Source organism: Carassius auratus, chromosome 41 (genome assembly GCF_003368295.1).
Source record: "Carassius auratus strain Wakin chromosome 41, ASM336829v1, whole genome shotgun sequence".
In the NCBI taxonomy this organism is placed as follows: domain Eukaryota; kingdom Metazoa; phylum Chordata; class Actinopteri; order Cypriniformes; family Cyprinidae; genus Carassius; species Carassius auratus.
The window spans coordinates 22,182,088-22,204,118 of record NC_039283.1 but is presented as its reverse complement, the minus strand read 5'-3'; the positions used below and the strand labels follow the sequence as shown (position 1 = coordinate 22,204,118).

At 37.1% G+C, this 22,031-nt stretch overlaps 1 protein-coding gene across 3 annotated transcripts in view; it reads left to right on the top strand.

The window, feature by feature from the left end:
* LOC113059293 (CUB and sushi domain-containing protein 3-like) overlaps positions 1 to 22,031 on the top strand; it is a 215,314-nt gene that overhangs the window by 177,108 nt on the left and 16,175 nt on the right. For all 3 annotated transcript variants that reach the window (XM_026227680.1, XM_026227681.1, XM_026227679.1), the window contains exons 57-60: positions 8,714 to 8,896; positions 11,312 to 11,488; positions 12,940 to 13,119; positions 21,290 to 21,463. In XM_026227680.1, the coding sequence (XP_026083465.1) occupies positions 8,714 to 8,896; positions 11,312 to 11,488; positions 12,940 to 13,119; positions 21,290 to 21,463 (714 nt within the window). The remainder of the gene's footprint in view (positions 1 to 8,713; positions 8,897 to 11,311; positions 11,489 to 12,939; positions 13,120 to 21,289; positions 21,464 to 22,031) is intronic.

Sequence of the window (22,031 nt, the reverse complement as noted above, 5' to 3'; positions counted from 1 at the left end):
TTTACAGAAGGTTCCAGCACCTATAAGCTTCCTGAATTTCTGAAATGTACTATTTCTAAATTGTTTCTAAATATGCTATTGCTACACGTCATGGCAAAAATTGCACTGGTCGGCTAGACTTGGTTGAACAAAAATAAATAATATTTTGTTGCTTAAGCTTATGTATCCAGTCATTATTCAATGGTATACTATAAATCCATGTGAAAAAAATTACTTCTCACTGTTCTCAGGTCAAATATTAATATGCGATTAAAATGCGATTAATTTCGATTAATTAATTACAAAGCCTCTAATTAATTAGATTAATTTTTTTAATCGAGTCCCGGCCCTAATTTTATTATAAATATAATTATTTTTGTATTAATATTTTTTGTTTGTATTGAGGTTATTTTCATTATTATTATTATTATTATTATTATTATTATTATTATTATTATTATCTCATAATAATTAAATACATAAATCACTATAATTATTAATGTTTAATTATTATAAATACAATGTTGCTTATTAATAATAATACTAATTATTATTGTTGTTTTTGTATTGTTAATAATAATAATAAATTCAATATAATTATTTTGAATCATTATTATTAATAATTATTTAGTTTTTGTTTGCATTGTTGTTTTGATCATTAGTATTATTTTTATTAATAAAATATATTATTATTATTATTATTATTATCATGCAACAGTTTATTTTATCACATTGCTTGTTATACTGCTCTTTCATGTATGGAATAATTGGCTCCCGAGTGTTGACTGCAGATGTTTATTTTTCAATCATTTGAAGGTCCACTGTCAATTATTCTGCTCATACCAGGGAGCTATATCTTTAGACATTTCGTTTTTTTTTGTTTTTTTTTAGTTTTTGTTCCTAAAACTATTTTGTAATTTTTGTAGCTGTAGCTGAAGCTATTGTTGCTAATTTGAAAGAGTCCCTCAGACTTCCATTACTAACTCCAGCGTGTCATTTAGCACTAGTAATGTAGTAATGGAGGTTTGAGATGTTTCTATGCAGTAGAGAGAGAGAGAGAGAGAGAGAGAGAGAGAGTGTGTGTGTGTGTGTGTGTGTGTGTGTGTGTGTGTGATTACTGTGGCTCTCAGCAGTGTATATAACTTCTCTACAAAAAGTAGCATTATTATTTTAACTACATTTCTCAGTGGCACACACTGGCAATGTTGATATTTTTAAAGATTGAATTAAGTAGCGACGCAGCACTGACAAGAAGACTCTGTGTTTGTGGACAAAAGACAGAGAGAGTGTGCTTTCTGTAGATATAAAAAGTAATATTACAAATAATTTGAAATCATAATTTTATCCTGTTATTTGTCATATTTAGCTTGCCAAGTGATGGTTGTTTTTCTGGTTCTCTTGCTGCATGTTTGTAGGCTGTGAAGCGCTTTGAAATAGCTCAAATTAATATGATGAAGAAATTAACAATGAAAGGCAGTGCATTACGGTAATTTTAGCAAAGTTGAGTAGGTTTTAGATGCTCTGCTATACGTTGTGTTTAAAAACACCCCAAAATAGACTCAAAATAGACCTGCTAATAGAAAAAAACAAACCAAATCTTACATTCTAATGCAGCTTTCTCTGTTTCATAAAAGCTTCTTCCTTTCCCTTGGTAAAATCACAGTAATTCCCTTGGCTCCTTGTGGCTTATTGCTTTATTCATATAATGCAAAAGTCCTTGTATCTGCTTGTTCAGACCTCGACTCGTGTTTGAAGAGAACTCATACATTTGAATGAGCACATTGTTGAATGAAGCTCATCTTTTCCTCGGTTCTTATTTCCTGTCATTATGTGTCAGTCTAAAATGAGTTAATAAAGTTCAACTGAATAATGACTTCTGTCTCTGCGGCTGCATTATACCATCTCTTCTTACTGACAAGCTGTCTGTTTGATTCGAGCTAACTTGCACAGATTTGTCTTCTTTAAAGAAATATTTCATGCACAAATGAAACACTCATTATTACTTACACTGATATCATGCCAAATATGAGACTTTTCCTACAGTTCACATTCATATCTTGAAAAAGATCAAAAATACACAGTTGAAGCTTCATAAAAGCAGTCCAGACAACTATATTTCAACTATCCTGATGTCATGTACACTCACCTAAAGGATTATTAGGAACACCATACTAACACTGTGTTTGACCATCTTTCGCCTTCAGAACTGCCTTAATTCTGCATGGCATTGATTCAACAAGGTGCTGAAAGCATTCTTTAGAAATGTTGGCCTATATTGATAGGATAGCATCTTGCAGTTGATGGAGATTTGTGGGATGCACATCCAGGGCACGAAGCTCCCGTTCCACCACATCCCAAAGATGCTCTATTGGGTTGAGATCTGGTGACTGTGGAGGCCATTTGAGTAAAGTGAACTCATTGTCATGTTCAAGAAACCAATTTGAAATGATTTGAGCTTTGTGACATGGTGGATTATCCTGCTGGAAGTAGCCATCGGAGGATCGGTACATGGTGGTCATAAAGGGATGGACATGGTCAGAAACAATGCTCAGGTAGGCCGTGGAATTTAAACGATGCCCAACTGGCACTAAGGGACCTAAAATGTGCCAAGAAAACATCCCCACACCATTACACCACCACCAGCAGCCTCCACAGTGGTAACAAGGCATGATGGATCCATGTTCTCATTCTGTTTACGCCAAATTCTGACTCTACCATCTGATTGTCTCAAAAGAAATCGTATCTCAAACTGTCCAATTTTGGTGAGCTCGTGCAAATTGTAGCCTCTTTCAAAGGGTCAAAGTTGCTCTTCTATCAGCTTGAATCAGTCGGCCCATTCTCCTCTGACCTCTAGCATCAACAAGGCATTTTTACCCACAGGACTGCCACATACTGGATGTTTTTCCCTTTTCACACCATTCTTTGTAAACCCTAGAATAGGTTGTGCGTGAAAATCCCAGTAACTGAGCAGATTGTGAAATACTCAGACCGGCCTGTCTGGCACCAACAACCATGCCACGCTCAAAATTGCTTAAATCACATTTCTTTCCCATTCTGACATTCAGTTTGGAGTTCAGGAGATTGTCTTGACCAGGACCACATCCCTAAACGCATTGAAGCAACTGCCATGTGATTGGTTGATTAGATAATTTCATTCATGAGAAATTGAACAGATGTTCCTAATAATCCTTTAGGAAAGTGTACATATATATATAAATATAAAGGTGACTGAAAATACATTTATAATGTCAAAAAAGATTTCCATTTCAAATAAATGTTGTTCTTTTGAACTTTCGTCAAAGAATGTTTTTGGTATGTATAATAATAATAATTTTTGAGAAGCAAATCAACATATAAGAATTTTTATTTGTTTTAGGAAATGACATTGATCTAAAGTGACAGTGAAGACTTTTATACTGATACAAAAGAGCAGCAAATCAGCATATTAGAATGATTTCTGAAGGATCATGTGACACTGAAGACTGAAGGAGAAATGATGCTGAAAATTCAGCTTTGATCACGGGAATAAATTACATTTTAAAATACATTCAAATAGAAAACAACTATTTTAAATTGTGAGGTTTCACAAAATTTCTGTTTTACTGTATTCTTAATTAAATAAAAGCAGCCACAGTGTTTATAAAATACTTTTTTTTTTTTAGAAAGAATAGAAATCATATTATGCACACACAATGAGCCAAACATCCTCAGAAAATGAAAATTATGCATTTACACTCTTAAAAAGTTTGTAAGAATCACACACTCATCTCTGTGCTCATCTGTATGTATGCAGCGCTGCATGTGCTGCATCAACCACTGACCCAAAAACAGCATGAGCTGGCAGTTTTTCCTCTTTTTTTTTCATTCCTTCTCTTCTTATCTCAATCCTTCTCCCACTGTCTGCTTTTTTTCTCTTTTTGACTACAGAACTGCACACTATACTCTATACTGGCTTTCTCATAGTGCTTTTTTGTAAATAGTATGTGAAACTGAATGTATCGTTTACTACATTCTGTTTAACATTGTATGTCATCATCAAATTATTGTATCTAGTTATCATAGTGCTCATAGATATTATTTAGAATTTGCATTTTCATTATAATTTGGGATTAATCTAAACTATGCTAATTGCAGTCATTTTAATTATACTGTACAGCAAGTTGTTTTGTCTTTTTTTTTTTTTTTTTTTACTAAGGAATGTTCATAAGGAACATCAGAGATGAAGTTGATACCTAAATGAAGCATATCTCAAATCCTCCTGAGCATAGAAAAGAGCAACCTTTGAGAAAGAACACTTTCCTCAGGGCTCTCTGTGTCTTTCTAGCATTGCTTCTTTATTCTGTGTGAACATGCTCGGCGCTCCTCGGGAGGTTTGATGTTGAGACTGTGTTCTGGATTTCTGGGACATTCGTCAGGAATCTAGCATCTCAATTGCTGGAAATTTTAGAAGGCGTATGACACTGTAGGTTTAATAAAGTTAGCCAGTTGTATCTTGGCTTCATTTTAAAGCGTTTTCAGCTCCATGTTTTTGTTTGAGATAAGAAAACCCCACTTCTCATGCAGTGCCTGCTTTCATTGGAGTTTTTGATATTTTTGCATTAATTTAATTCTAGTTAACCCATCTGGAAAAAATACAATAAAACAAAACTCCCATATTTTTGGCATAAAGTTAATATTATTGGGAAACAATTTATAGGAAAAAAAGAGGTTTATATATATATATATATATATTTCTTAAATGTTCAGATTTTTTTTTTCTTTTTTTTTTTCACGTTTTTAAAGAAGTATTTTATGCTCATCAAGCCTACATTTATTTAATCAAAAATACAATAAAACATAAACGTTGACTAGATAATTAAATCTATATATTGTTTGATAATTATAATTGAATACATTTTAGGAATTAAAGAGTCATTACTACAGTCTTCATTGTTGCATGATGCTTCAGAAATCATTCTAATACTGATGTGTTTAATTATAATCAGTAATAATTATAATAACAATGTTTTTATGTTTTTTGTCTGATTTCATGGTGTTTTTGTTGTTTTTGCATCCATTTAATTCTAGTTAACCCCCTGAAAGCAACTAAGACACATCTCACATCTCGTCTCACATACACATCCCTAATAGACACACACACACACACACACACACACATAATACTAATTTTAATGTATATTAATGTATGTTTTTTTTTTTACATCACTTCACAATTTTTTTTATTTAATATTTTTATTAATTATTTAATTATTATTATATATAATTATTATTTAATATGCTTTAAATTTTCTCCACAGGCATAATGCCAGTGTAATAGGATATGTGATATTTTATAAGTGTGTTGAATTATAATCATTCATAATTATGTCGTGTCTTTCCGCTAAAAATATAAAATGGCTTCATTTTAAAGCATTTCCAGCTGTATGCTTTTGTTTAAGATAAGAAAACTTCACGTCCCCTGCAGCGCCTGCTTTCGTTCGTGGGAGTTTTTGTTGTTTCTGTCTCACGTTATGTGGTAAAATGAATTCCACTGAAGACTAAAAGATAATACTACCAGTTCAGCATGATGAAATATGGATAGCAAGCTAAATCAATAGTGTTCTGCACTGCCAGGTGAATTGGAGTTCTTATGTAACGAACTTCGCAGCCTTATTAAACCCTGCGAAGCTACTGGTGGGTGTCCTTTAACTCAAATTCACATATCACTGCTGTGCCAATTATTGGAAACTAGAACCGTTTCATAGCATTCAACAGCTTCACCTTTATAGAAGACTCTAATTTTGATCATATAAGCACACACACACACACACACACACACACACACACACACACAGCTCGTAGATCTTTTAGGAGACCTGTCTGTTCACAGCATGCCAACAAAGGCAGGACGTCAAACCAATTGAGGTTAATGAGGAAGAAAAGTCGGCCCTTTCTCCTTTGTGACACCTTCTTTTTTATGGGGCTTGGATATTTGAACAAACGGCTGTGAATAGGTTCCGTCTCTTTCTCTCCGTGCATGTGTCTTTCTTTCTCTACACTACATCAGCACGCTTGGAATGATGTCAGATGAGTTCAGTCTACCTCTCATTTTCTGTGCTGTGCAGTAGAAAAAGAAATGTCCCGGATTTCTAATGAACTAAAGCAAAGGTATTTATCAGAAAAACAGGACGATGTCATGAAGTGCTGCTGTTTTACTGTTGATGTAAATATGGACAAAGACCTGGTTAAGCAGCAGTGCAAAGGAACCAGAGGACGGTTGCCCTACGGCTTGTTTTAAACACTAGTTATTCATTCCCTCGGATTCCCGGGCCGTTTGCTGAGTCTGGGCTTTCTGATTGGCCTCGGGGTGCTCGTACACGTAATTAAAAAGGATTTGATTTTCGGGTCATCGGCTGACTCGAACAGGGTTCGTTGCTCGGAGTGTCTGCGACGTGTGCCATCCGGCTCTGTTCAATTAATATTTTACCATAATTATTTATGCCAATGGCTTCTGCTAATGACTTCAGCCGCTAGATGATAATTGATAGCCTGTTGCATATCACACTGTCATTTGGAAAGGTGTCTGCAAATTGGTCTTCTCGCCAGTAACAACATATAAAGGCATCTAATTGTTCCTCTTGAGAATTTCGCCTGGTTTATGCACTTCAGAATGGCATTGTATTTTCATGGGTCTTTTATGAAATTAAATGCAATTTATTTCTGTGATTAAAGCTGAATTTTCAGCATCATCACTCCAGTCTTCAGTGTCACATGATCCTTCAGAAATCATTCTAATATGCTGATTTGCTGCTCTTTTGTATCAGTATAAAAGTCTTCACTGTCACTTTAGATCAATGTCATTTCCTAAAACATGTCAAATGTACAGAAATAAGATTTCAGAGCTAAATTTTAGTCTGTTTGTCACACAAACGTCTTCAGAAGACTTGGACAACATCCATTCACATTTATGAAGAAATGAGCGGTATGAACATTCTTCAAAGCATCATCTTTTCTGTTTCATGGAAGAAATTAAGTCATGCGAGTTTAGACATGAAAGCAGGTAAGTGCAGCAAGAAGTTCAAACTTATTTATTTTTTGCAGAGCTATTAATTATTTCTGCTTTCAGCGGATGCTTTTATCCAAAGTGACTCACAATAGAGTAACAGAAGCAATTCGTCACAGAGCCAGTAATGTTTATAGTCTACAGGTTTATTAGAAAAGCTAGTCTAGGAAACGAGCAGAGGTGAAATGCAAGAATTAGTCGATTTTTCCAGTAATAAAAAGCTGTTATTGGTTTTGATTTTTTCTGTCGGCTGTCATAGTTCATTTCTCTATCTTATCGTACAATGCAGGTGAGCAAAAAGATTGTTTAAGCTCATTCAAATAGTATTTTCAGGCACAAAAGTTCCTCTTTTCAAATCTTCTGAAACGGCATGGTGAGTGACAGCTCAGAGAACAGAAGAAGTGTTCCTTTGAGATCTGTAACTGCTCTTTATCCGAGCGGTGGCAGTTCGGCTCGCTGGAAAACTCCTCTGTGGCCAAATGAAGCTCTCAACTGATCTGAGGGCAGTGCTGGTCCCGCGTGTATTTATAATATCTAATACATCACTGAGCAGATCTGTTTTGCTGTCAAAAGGTCTTTCATTAATCCATTGAATCCCTGTAGTCACATCTGTGATCAAACTTTAGTTTAGAGTTTCAGTCTGAAAGGTGAGGAAAGGGTTATTGGTGCATTTTACATTACGAATGACTGTCTAGATTACATGGTAATGACCTAAACCAATTATTTCTAGCTAGCCCCTCTGAATATATATACATACACACACACACAGACACACACTTTATTAGGTACACCTTTCTAGTACCGGGTTGTGTCTTCAGAAGTGCCTGAATTCTTCGTGGCATAGATTCAACAAGGTGTTTTTGGTCCATATTTACCATATTGGTCCATAAATGTAATTTATTATCAATTTTGAAAAAAGTTGTGCTGCTCATAATATTTTTGTGGAAATCATAATATTTTTCAGGATTCTTTGATAAATACTACCGCATTTATTTGAATCTTTTATCAACATAAAAGTCTTTATCACTTTTGATCTGCTTGATGTGTCCTTGCTGAATAATAGTATTCATTGGGGTTTCCACTTAAAATATCAAAGCATCCCTAAAATAAGATAAATGTACTTACTAGCAAAATTTTGCAGTCTATTAAGAGTTGTTTACAGAGAATATATTTAAAATGGTTTATTTCGTGAACCCACCGGCAAATGCATAATTAAAACATAAATAACTTGTAAAATACAGAACATTTGTGAGGTTTATTAAACGAGAAAAACTGTTTGCTATATGAAAATAATTATTTCAACTCAATATTTTATATCCATCTATTTATTTATTTAGTACGTGTTGCCATCTAATAAGCAAGATAGTGTAGACTCAGCTGGCCATTATGATGAAATGAACCCCTCCAGGGTGATGCAGGACCCCTCAGCTTTGAGTTTATGTGGTAATAATGGCTGACTAACTGTACGTTATGTCTTACATATTGACCAAGTCTGCAGTTTCAGTCTCCCATGGGTTGCACATACATCCAGCAACTTACTGTCAACTTTTACTTTTAAACTTTTTCTTTTTTTTGGAGCAGTTTGCATCTATCCAAGTAGAAAAATACATGTGCTCGCTTAGCTGGAAAAATCTGTATATGCTATGCAGAATAGTATAGTATCTAGAATATATGTGCGCTTGTCTCCCACAGGTGATAAAAGGGGTGCCTGCGGGGATCCGGGCACGCCAGCCCATGCCACCCGAGAGGAGGGCAGCTTTCAGCAGCACGCCAAAGTGCGCTTCACCTGCGCCACGGGTCACACCCTCTACGGCTCGGCAGAACGGATCTGCTTTCCCAACAGCACTTGGTCGGGCCGTCAGCCCACCTGCAAACGTAAGTAACCACTTTAGACGCCATGAATAATGAATGTGCACCACAGCGAGGAGCGGCGCGAGTACACACCGAGACACTGATATGCATCAAATGAGAAGTATTTTCTCTCGTCAAACATTTGTGCCAGTGTCATGGCATTTATGCATTCTGTAATTCACACAAAAGACGACCTTGCACCAGAGGCTTTTGAGGAAATGGCAGTGTTTATTCTGCTCTTTTTCAGCTCTTTTAGTCTGAGGCATTGTCCGTGTCATCTCGAGGGTGATAGGTTATTTCGGTCCAGCGCCATGCTGGGCTATAAAACAGATTTACAGATTGTTAGCGCGCAGGTCCCAGGAGGCGGAAATTTCTCAAGCTTGAATGTTTTTGCTACGTGGCTCTGGTCTAACAGCTTGTCTTGCATTAAATCCCATCATGCCCCCCTGTGATTTTCCAGGCTGAACAAACACCAACATCTCCTGCAGTTTAACCCCACTCAACGCATACGTGAGGGGAGAAAACTAAAATAAATCTATTAGGATCTTAAAAACATCCCAGTAAGCACATCCCTAGTCTCGCGTAACCAGACTTCAGACTGAAGGTCTGGAATTCATGACAGCTTTCTTTGGCCAAGGCCCGCCTATGAGGCCATTTGACTGACATGTCTAAACAACTAATAACAGCTCGTTTCGTTTATCATCAATGCGTTTCGAGATGTGGAAATTTTGCAACATTAAACGACTAATGTGTAAAACCCTCGGATGTATTTGAAAGATTCTATGCTGTGAACGTTAAATATTTCACATACTTTTGAAAATCCAGTGTTTAGTTGATCCTGACAAGCGTTTGACGTCACAGTTGAAAACACGGTGGCTTTCTTCTTCGTGAGTGGGTTTTGTGCTGCGTTATCTTTGTTTCCAGGTGGAAAGTTAAAGAACGTGACACACACGGTTGTAAAATTCAACCAATCCGATGACGACTTCGACATTCCTGAAGTGTTTCCACTTTTGTGTCCGATATGCATCAGACGTTTAGGCATCGGTCCGTGAGCGTGACATCTGAGGCTGAGACTAACACATCCCAGGCTCTTCAAAATCAATCCAAATTAATACAGAACAATCAAGTTGTGCTTAATAAAGTACTAATATAGTATTTGTTCATATTTTGGAGTATCTTAAGATTTTTATTTATGTTTAGTTAATTTTTGGTAACACTTTAGGGTAGCACTTTATTTTACAGTTCTGTTTCTCATGTAAATACTATGTACTTATTATAGTAATTACATATACTATGTAGTAACTAGGTACTAACCCTGAACCTACCCCTAAACCTAACCCTACCCCATGCAGTTACCTTGTATTACCAGAACTTTCTTATATAAATACACTGTGAGTACACTATATGTACATGTAAGTATAACATACTGTAAAATAAAGTGCAACCCACTTTAGTTTAAGGACCAATTCTCATTATGTACACGAGTTGCTTATTAGCATGCATATTACTAGAATTTTGGCTGTTTCTTAGTACTATACTTCTAAAGCACATATCAATGCCTTATTCTGCATGACCATTTTAGATCCTTTAAACCTACCTCATTCCTAAACTTAACAACTATAACTTAGGAACATTTAATAATTTTTGAGGCAAAAATCTTAACAGTTAGTTAATAGTGAGAATTGGTCCTCAAACTAAACATCTTTATTATTATTATTATTATTTTAGTTAAAAGTTTCAGTATTTTCTTTTTTTATTTCTTTAAGCCTTGTTTTTATTTCATTTTAAGTCATATTTGTATTTTATCATTTTCATTTGTTTTTTATCATGTAATATTTATATTTTATTTTAATCACATTTCATTTAACAAAAAATTATTTGTATTAGTTTTAGTTATAGCTAACAACAACAACACTAAACTGAAGCAGATTTTCTGAAATTTTGTTTTGCCAATTTTTAGCCAATATTATATTATACATATTTATTTTTTATATTTCAGTTTGTTTTAATAAAGTTTTGTATTACTTGAATTTGGTAATTTTAGTACTTTGACCTTGTCTTATCTTACTGAATCTAATATTTATTTTTTATTTTATTTTCATTTTATTTCAATAAACAGACATATTTTTTAATAGTTTTAGTTAACGATAACAACAACACTTGACCAAAGCAATTTTTCTTGCCATATTGTATTGCCATTTTATGCAAATACACTGGGAAAAATAATAATAATTTAGAAATTGCTAATAACTTTCTTAAATAATAATAATAATGATACAAATGGCAAGTAGCACATTTAATTAAATTATTATTTGCTTATAAACTCCAGTAATCTTTTTTTATAGTGTACTTCCTGTAATCACAAACATTGTCATGCTCATAAAGTCCTAGATGAAAGGAATGACCTAGCTAGACATGTGCTTCTTTTTCATCCAATAGCGGTTCAATGTGGGAATCCTGGGACTCCTGCTAATGGGCACATTTTACGTGTTCATGGCACCACCTTCTCTCACTCCATAGTCTACTCGTGTGTGGATGGATACCAGCTCTCAGGTTCTCCCTCCCGTCAGTGCCTGGCGAACGGGACCTGGTCTGGCAGCGAGCCCAACTGCACCCGTACGTACCCAAACTGTTGTCTTACATCCTGGAAAAACTCAAACATGTTGGCAGTGTTCAAGTCTTCCTTCATCTGTTTTGTTTTTCCCCCGAACTGCGTTTCTCAATAAATGTTGGGATTCGAACAGGAAAGAGTTCCCTTAATAACAAGACGCCCATTTGTAATTAGCCTAACCATCTTATCATGCAGTTGTTGTTGTTCAGATGTGGACCCTGCTCACCTAATGAGCAAACTCATTAATGGAATGAGATTTATTCCTGCCGCTGTCTTAGTAATAGTAGGATGAGATGACAGGCAGAATCAATCTCACGCTGACAGATAATGTAAGATTGATGTTGGGGTAGTGAGAGAATAATGAGCAGGGGAGTGCTGCGGGACTACGGTGAATTTCACATGACATTAGATGCTCTTTGTTGATGTGACAAGATAAACTGTGGATGTTAAAGGTGAAGTCAGTTCAGATTGGCACAAATGATGAATATAATTAAACACTCCCCACATTTGTCATTGATTGGTCGAACAGGAAGTCCCACCCCAAATGCACAGTGTTTACATGCATTGTAAAACTCACAATAATTTATCTTTTTAATATGCCATGTAACCATTGGCTTTAATACCATTCCAGTTCATGCAATTTCAGTTTGTAAAGGATTTAGTAAAGGATCAAGTTGATCAAGCTAATTACTTAAATCATAAAAAGTATAATAGATATATAATTTTGAAAGCAGTAGACTTTTGAATAAAGAATAAAAAACAATAGCAGATTAATCGAATAAAATCTGATACACTATTGTTCAAAAGATTGGGGTTGATATGACTTTTTATATATTTTAAAGTTTCTTATTCTTGCAAAAATGTAAAAATATTTTAAAATGCAATTTATTCATTTGATGCAAAGCTTTTTTGGTGAATAAAAATAGTATTAATTTCTAATTATTGACCCCAAATCATGAAGATGAGTTACATTTTGAGGTTTAATACTTAGAAAAAAACATTATTAATAGTAAGACATTCTTGCTTTGGAAAAACACCTCTGATGCATATAACAATTATTGATTATTCACTACTGAATATTATTGCAATTATAGTATTATTTTAAATACAATGGGGTAATGCAGCACATATCATAATGCTTCGATAGTCTTAAGTGTTGTTAAACTAAAGATGTTGTTCTGTACGATGACAAAATGTAGCATTCTTCAACTGTAGCATCTTACCCGAGGCTTGACCATTATCAGTGTGACAGGCAGAACTGTAGCAGAAACATCCAGAAAAATTGTTTGTTTAGTTTTAGTTCCGAGGGGACTGTCTTGAATCCATAAACTATTTAATGATGTTGTGTGTTTAGACTCTTCATATACACCCACACAGATAATGGTGTCGCTGATTCAAGACATACATTTCCATAATGCGCTTCCTTCCAAATGCTGTCTTACTTCTGCTCTAATAGTGATCAGCTGTGGGGATCCAGGCGGACCTGCCAACGGCCTGAGGTTCGGCGAGGACTTCACCATCGGCCAGAATGTGACGTATTCCTGCCAGCCCGGTTATGTGATGGAGAATGGGGGCTTCGTAATCCGCACCTGCACACACAACGGCACCTGGAGCGGCTCCTTACCCACCTGCCAAGGTACAGAGTTTGAAGGCCTTTTTTCTTTCTTGAAATTATGATACTGAGACTTTTTTGGTGGCATGCCGAGGCATCGAGTGCCACAAACAAACAGATGTTGCTCTGTAGTTGCCAAGGCCTCTTGGATTGTAAACAGGCCTTTGTTTCTGAGGGAAGGCATCAAAGACTAAGAGTTAACTGCAACTTTTTCTCACACGTCAGGAGAGAGAGTTAGGAGATTTATGAATATTTAACAATGCTCTCTTTGAGCACCCTCTTGCAGGAACGGTCATTGATAACTGTACTATAAATGATCAGAATATCTTTGTTTTTCAAAATTTTTTACATTTTATTTTCATAAGTTTTCAAACTTTTTGAGGTTTTGTAGTTATATATATACATGAGTATACACTTTACATATATACTGTATACAGTATATAAACTGTTTATTTATTTTGTTATTTTTAAAAAAATGTTGTTGTTTTTTGTCCGATAAAAAGATATCATGGACCGCCAAATTTATAATTTTATATTAAATAAATATTTAAATAAATAAATAATAACATAACTGGGCATTGTTATTATAAATATAAAAATCAATTTAAAAAAAAATTATTATCAAATACAGTATTTGTTATTACAACAGCGACAACTACTGTATTATTCATTCATTCATACATAATATTTTTTTATTATTTATTATTGTAAAAACAGCAACTAATATTATTTATTCAAAATCATATGGAGATTTGTATTTCTTGCTGTTAAATATTAGGACTGTCGATAGAATAAAATGATTCATTGCCCTGAAAAAATATTTTAAATTTTTCACAGACCCGAAACCCCTTCTTAGCGGTCACCTTGGTCCCTGGACCCTGTTTAGAAATCCCTTGTATTGGACATTTTGCTATTTTTTAGGTATTGAGCTATTGTGACACATGCAATGTGGAAAAAAATTTAATCATTGCCAGCTGTTCTCCCCTAAATTAAATAATTAAATAATGCCAGGTGTTCCATTTAATACCTTTGTATATTTCACAGGTCTTTCCATCACTGGAACCGTTCCGCAGTATTCAGCATTGATTCAATCTTGGCTTAGCGATAAGCGTTATTTCTGTCAGTGGCATTCAGTGCTCTCCTTTCAACCTTTATTCTTTTTTTTCCTTTTTTTGAGCAAATATCAGATTTTCTTTGGCACACCACAATCCTTCCTCCGGCGTTCTCATTAGTGCTAAAACACTATTGACAGTTGTTGCTTGAAATGGTTGATGTTTTTTTAAGACCTTACCATCCTCATTATAATATTAGTCCTTGATGGATATGAGCATAATTATTTACAATCCATATCATTTAGACCTTTTTTTTCACACTCAATACTGTCTTGTTAGCTAAAGAAATCTGGGTCCCACTTAATGTTGTTTCCCTAATACATGTGTACTTGCGTAGTAACTAAATGTGTATGTAGTGTGTAACCACAGTGCAATTGCACATTGATACATAGTATCTACAGCTGTAATATTTCTGTAACTACACACATGTAACAACCATCAGGATGGTTTGTGTAAGTACAAATGTGTAACAGGACATTGGTTACAACACATTTTTTTTACTTCTTACTTATGGATGGAAATAGGATCCGGGGGTAGAGATGGGAGGTTTAGAGGTGGAAATGGGTTCCAGGGGGTGGAGATGGGTATGTTAAGGGGTGGAAATGGGATCCAGGGGGTGGAGATGGGTATGTTAAGGGGTGGAAATGGGATCCAGGGGGTGGAGATGGGTAGGTTTAGGGGTGGAAATGGGTTCCAGGGAGTGGAGATGGGTAGGTTTAGGGGTGGAAATGGGTTCCAGGGGGTGGAGATGGGTAGGTTTAGGGGTGGAAATGGGTTCCAGGGAGTGGAGATGGGTAGGTTTAGGGGTGGAAATGGGTTCCAGGGGGTAGAGATGGGTAGGTTTAGGGGTGGAAATTGGATCCAGGGAGTGGAGATGGGTTAGGTTTAGGGGTGGAAATGGGATCAAGTGCGTGGAGATGGGTAGGTTTAGGGGTGGGAATGGGATCCAGGGAGTGGAGATGGGTAGGTTTAGGGGTGGAAATGGGATCCAGGGAGTAGAGATGGGTAGGTTTAGGGGTAAAAATGAGATCCAGAGGGTAGAGATGGGTAGGTTTAGGGGTGGAAATGGGATCCAGGGAGTGGAGATGGGTAGGTTTAGGGGTGGAAATGGGATCCAGGGGGTAGAGATGGGTAGGTTTAGGGGTAGAAATGAGATCCAGAGGGTAGAGATGGGTAGGTTTAGGGGTGGAAATGGGTTCCAGGGGGTAGAGATGGGTAGGTTTAGGGGTGGAAATTGGATCCAGGGAGTGGAGATGGGTTAGGTTTAGGGGTGGAAATGGGATCAAGTGCGTGGAGATGGGTAGGTTTAGGGGTGGGAATGGGATCCAGGGAGTGGAGATGGGTAGGTTTAGGGGTGGAAATGGGATCCAGGGAGTAGAGATGGGTAGGTTTAGGGGTAAAAATGAGATCCAGAGGGTAGAGATGGGTAGGTTTAGGGGTGGAAATGGGATCCAGGGAGTGGAGATGGGTAGGTTTAGGGGTGGAAATGGGTTCCAGCGGGTGGAGATGGGTAGGTTTAGGGGTGGAAATGGGTTCCAGGGGGTAGAGATGGGTAGGTTTAGGGGTGGAAATTGAATCCAGGGAGTGGAGATGGGGTAGGTTTAGGGGTGGAAATGGGATCAAGTGAGTGGAGATGGGTAGGTTTAGGGGTTGAAATGGGTTCCAGGGGGTGGAGATGGGTAGGTTTAGGGGTGGAAATTGGTTCCAGGAGGTAGAGATTTGTAGGTTTAGGCGTGGAAATTGGATCCAGGGAGTGGAGATGGGGTAGGTTTAGGTGTGGATATGGTTTCCAGGGGGTAGAAATGGGTAGGTTTGGGAGTGGAAATGGGATCCAGAGGGTGGAGATGGGTAGGTTTCTGGATATATAAAGTAGGACGAGTTGGCTCTCGAGTTAGAGTTGCACCATTGTAATACCAGTGTACTTACGCGGTAACTCCTCAAGAACTGTCCACTTAATATAAAATGTAACATTCTGGACACCAACCACAATTTATATGTACACCCAACTTACAGCCGCTGCTGTGTAACTTCAAGGTAATTACATGGTAAATCTAATGTACAGTGTAACACTTTCTCTGCTGTTAGTCCTGTAACCCATTTGTACTTTCATTACCAAAAAGTGTTGTTACCATTGTCGTGTTATACATTTGTACTTACTCATACCATTCAGTGGATTGTTACATGTGTGTATTTACACAAATATTACAGCTGTAGATACTATTTACCAATGTGTACTTACACTGTGGTTACATACTATGTTCACATCTGGTTACTATGTAAGTACACAGGTATTAGGGACCCTAAATATAAAGATGGACCGAAATCTGCATTGCGTATTGTACATGAAAATGATGGCCATTACAAACAAACAAACAGAGAGCAAATTGTTCGGTGAGATCCTGCAGAGAAACATCAATGTAGCGTCCTAATAGCCCGTAATGCCAAATCATTAGAAAGTCATTTCTTGGGCCAAGCGTTGATGGATGATAGCCTGTGAATGATGTGTGGCCGGAAAAGACCCTCAGGCTCGCCTCCAGTCAGTCGATGGTGAAGTCTGCCATGAGGTATTTGTGCCCGAGGGCTCATCTCGCACTCCGTTTCTCCTTCATTGCTCTTCTTTTCAGCATCTGCACACAGTGCATCTGAAGACTGTCAGTGTCCAGTGACCTATTTAAGATTAGCGTGTCAGTCCTTCACACACACTGGAGTATCACAGGATTTTAAAAATGTGATTTCCAGGCCTGGAAAAGTCATATAAATTTCTATAGGGAATATAAATATGTCCATTTATGCTCTGAAGGACCTTTGCTCAGATTCACAAGGCCCAGGACTAATTTTTCATGGGTGGGACCCTTTCCCTCAGGCCTGATAGTGAGAAATATTTTTGGCATCAGGGTTTTTTAGGTTAATGTCTTGCGTTCAGTTCTTGTTTGAGGAAAGGAAACATTTGTTTGTTTGTGTGGATGACAGTTTTAGTTGAATATATGTGCATATGCAGGAAGACACCAGACAGAAGCCGATTTGTAAAACAGCACTTGAAGGTTTCTTTCTCCATGAACTGTCAAAACTTGTAAAAGACAAACAAGCACAGGTGTCTCATTAAAGACTCGGGTGAGAGGAGCTGGTGAGTCTGTTTCTCAAGCATGTCTCTTGTTATTAGTTTAGTGTTGATTTTAGTCGTTAATGATAATGCCTTAGTGTTTCATATGAGATATTTGAGTCTGTTTCCCTTTGTGTTACCAGAGATTTTTTTGCTTTTCTAGTCTGTCTACATGTTAGTTAAATACAAGTACTTTTCTGATGTGTTTACAGAGAAACTTCAAGCTGATGTTCTCTCAGATCAGTTAACAACACAACGGTAAGCAGCTGCTGGGGGAAAAGGTTAATGTTAGTCAGAAGAAGATTGGGATGTCTTGTGAAAGCACCTTGGCGGGGAATAAAGGTGGTGTTTTGGAGGAAACGCTTTATACTTGGCAACACTGCTGTTCACCTCGGGGTCAGTCGTGCAGATGAGCAGCAGTGATGCGCGGTTCTGTCATCCACACTGAGACGTGGACAGCCTTAGGGACCTGCTTGAGCGATGGGCATTTCTACGTGCAACACATGCAGAGCGACTGCAAATCTTACTCAAACATGATGCAGAACATGTCCTGTAGAGCACACAGCTGCAAGAGACCGCTGTGGTTTAAGTCTTTTAGAGCTGGAGATAAGCTGGCAGTCCTGCCCTAAACTCACACCACTGGTCAAGCCAGGACATGTTGACATTTACGGTCAATCAGATTAACAAAGTTTATATTCGTGTCCAGCAAGAATGCTAATTATTGACACTGCAAATTACATTCATTTTTCAGCACTATCTTTTTATTTTTACAAGATTTTAGGGTGTTTTCTCATTGCATTTGTACATAGACATCTATTAAAAAGCTTGGCTTCTGACAACTGCAAGTTTTTATATATTACAATTTTGACTTTTTTTCTCCAAATTCTGATTTTACATCTTGCAATTCTGACCTTGTACTCTGAATGAGTTTGTCAGGCAATTATTTTTTTTTTTTCTGTGTGCCATGGAATGAAAAATTAAGGTAATTGCAAAACTTTATCTCAGAGTTTTTTTAATAGACAGATGCATTGTATGAGTTCAGATGACTTGACATATTGTGCATAAATCAAATAAACTACAGACACATGCATAGCCATGGTTGCTCTGAATGCTTAGGTATAATATTAACAATTTTCAATTTTGGGTGAACTATTTTTATAAACTAGGATAGGAGGTTTTATGCACTAAACATGTCATTCCATCATTGAAGCTGTTTTGTATAAGGTATGTGAAATAATCTGTATGCATAAGGTACATTGTGTGTACTTGAAACATTTCACTAGATACTGACTGTTAACTGAAACATCAACTAACAAGGCTTATTGCATGTGTTGCTTTAATAATTAAGTTAGGTTGCATAAATCTATTTAATAGCAGTGAATTGAATATTCAACACCCTTCTGAGAGACGTGAACATTTAGCATTTCAGGTTTTAACCTTGTTAGCTTCCATGTTTCATTAAACCCGACCCCTGAGCCGTGAGATTCATCATCATGCATGTGTCTGCTTAAAGCGGACTCCACACACCTTGAACAGGCGCTATCCTCATTTATTATACATTATGCATCCTCCATCCTATATGTGAAGGCTTTCAATCAACCAGGTCATTACCGAAGAAAGCGGCTGCGCTTGCTTTATCCCACCACTTTTGATTTTGATTGGGTTAGAGAGCTTGCCAAACTCTCCAACCTTGCTGCTGGAGTCTGGAGTCATCACTCCCAGCGCCTCATACTTACTGAAGCAGCGGCAGTATGAGCCAGCGAGCTTTCCTGTGGAGGGATATTCTGTCCTGCCTTCATACTTAATCTCCAAAGCTAGGAGCAGCTCACAGGATGTTTCCAGCACCTCCAGATCAGCGAGGCAGCTGTGAAAGGCATGTTTTCCTACTGGAGAGAATTGCATGAAGCACAAAGCTTAGAGGAGCGCTTTACCCTTTACCATTTAAAATGAAGTATGTCATAATTTACTCGACCTCATGTTGCTCCAAACACATATGACTTTATTTTCTTCTGTGGAGCCCAAAAGGAGGATTTTTGAAGGAAATTCAGTTTGAAAGGGGCTGTTGAGCTCCAAAAATGGCTGTAGAAGTAGCAATGTTTCCAATTTGGGAGATTCGTCACCACATACAGTATAGCAACTTTCCCATAGTTCCTGGAACTTTTGAAAATGCAGTTTTTGTGGGATTTAAACACAAAACACATTTTCAGCAAAAAATGGAAATCTTTTTAATGCGTTTTGACTGTTCGTTTACACAACAACAGCGTTTTGGGGACTGAGAACCCATATTTTTGAAAACGGGTTTCAAAGCGCCATTATAATCATTTCCGTGTAAACACCCAATATGAGAATCTTTGAAAACGGTGCCATCATGAGCGTCTGTTTTAGGTAAATGTGCAGAATGTGTCAATTTTAAAGGCAAGCGCGAAAAAACATACACAACAATGGCGGAGTACATGACTTTGTTGTTGCTGCTCGAGAGTTTGCTGACGCTTCTTCAGCAAAGTGTTGATTATGATATAATCGTCACTTCCCTACAGGTACTGAATACTAACAAAGTGACAACGCCAACTACTGGCCTGGCATATGTAATACAGCGTTTTTGGTCACTATTGCGGATATGTGAAAACTAATTTTTGACTGCATTGTTGTCATGTAAAGTGTGTGTGTGTGTGTGTGTGTAAAATAACTAATAATTGAAGGAATATAGAATACAACTACCGATTAGAAAAGCAAAAGCAGAACCCCACTGAAAAAAGGACTGTAAGACTCATTTGGAATGCCATGAATAATAACACATTTTCCTAAACCTATAGAAAATGTTTTTTGTGGGCCTTTTTCAAATGTCGTTTTGTGTTCCATGTAAGAAAGGTTAATGACATTACAAGTTAAGTAAAAACTTTTCCTTTAATGAAAGCTGCTGGCTGGTCAGTGTGATGAACTAATGGACATTTAATTGACCTTTAATTCTAATTTATTAGTATGCAGATTTACACATTAACAACAGGATTGTGGAAGATTTACATATTAACAATAGGATTGTGACTCCCGCACATCCTTTTTAGAGTTTTTTTTGGGGGTACTCACTTTCCAAAACATCTCATAATTTATTCATGCACCGTCCAAACCGCAGCTGCTCCCCACCGACTGCTCTGCAACACTGTCAGAATATCAGCTCACGAGTTTTTCATATGCTCACTCCGCGTCCTTTTTTTCTGCCATTCGAGATTTGCAATTTAAAACATCTTTTGAATGGCCCTGCAGATGTTTGCTGTCTTCTGCTGATTTCGCCAATGCAGGAAATCCTAGCATATTTGTAAAAAATCCTAGTTATATCCTAGTTATTTGTAAAAAATAAACATTTGCATGGATTTAACACTCGATCCATCCACAAAACGGCAGTGAAGTCTGCCCTGAAAGTTCAAATAAAGATGATGTCCTGATGCCTGCGCTACAGTTTCCAACTAATGTTGTTTTTAACCAGCCTCTTCCACACCTCTTAACACCTTGAAAACAAGCAAAAGTGCTGTAAAAACCCTGTTTTAGTCACCCTTTGTAAATAACACTTGAAGCCGCTGGAGTGATCATAAATGTTGTATTGAATATAGTGTTTGTGCTTTATAAAATGATGTTGAAGTGGAACATAGTCCTTCACGGTAGAAAAGCTAGAGAAAAAAAAACCTTTACTTCAGTGATAGGCTTTCAAGACAGTCTACAAAATATTAAAGCTTGGCCAGAGGGCTTCAAAATACAGATCAGGATTCAGTGTCACCTGACACTGAAATAACACAAATAACAAGCCTTTAAAAAAAGATCAGATCGACCAAACAACCTCAATTTTGCGACCACATTTGTGGCATTACCTAATTTGCATAAATCCTTTATTGAATCGCGCTGTGAAAAAACACCAGCAAATGAATGACTCTGTTGCTGTGCTTTCACGCATTCTTAATGAATTCCCTGTCCGTGTGTTTGTCTCTTCCAGCGGTGACCTGCGCTCCTCCGCCCGGGGTGTCTAACGGTGAGGTGGAGGGCTCTGTGTTCGAGTGGGGCACCAGCGTGAGCTACCGTTGCCTGATGGGATACGAACTGTCCTTCCCCGCCGTCCTCACATGTGTCGGCAACGGCTCCTGGAGCGGAGAAGTTCCTCTGTGCCTACGTGAGTCTCATGATGCTTTTACCTGCAAGCAGTAGACCCCCATAAAATAACAATTATGTTCTGTTTTAAACCTTTCTTCCTCTTGTCTGGGCTCCTCTTACCCATACAGTAAAGGCGGTATTTGATTTATTCTGTTAAGCTTCAAAGAGAACAAAACACTAAAAACACAGTTTAATTTGAAGTCTTCTGAAGTCATATGAATGTTAATGTGAGGAAGAGGTTGACATTTAAACCATTTATCACCAATAATCTTCCCCTCTGTCATATTGCTCAAATCTCATTTGTTAAAATCGTGAATTTGCTCTGTTAAGAAGATGCAGATCAGTTGACAGACGGGAGACCTCAACATATGTATTACAAAATCGTAATTCGTTTTGTACGGTTATTCACTGTTTTGATGTAATTATGCTTTGTAGGCAGTAGGCAAACTGCAAATGTTTTAACAGTGATTTTGTTAACAGTATGCAATTTGAAACTGTTAATTATTTAAACACTGGTTAAATTAATAATAAGTTCAACAATATGTAGCTACATATAATACTTAACTCCTATGTAAGCTGTAATTTGC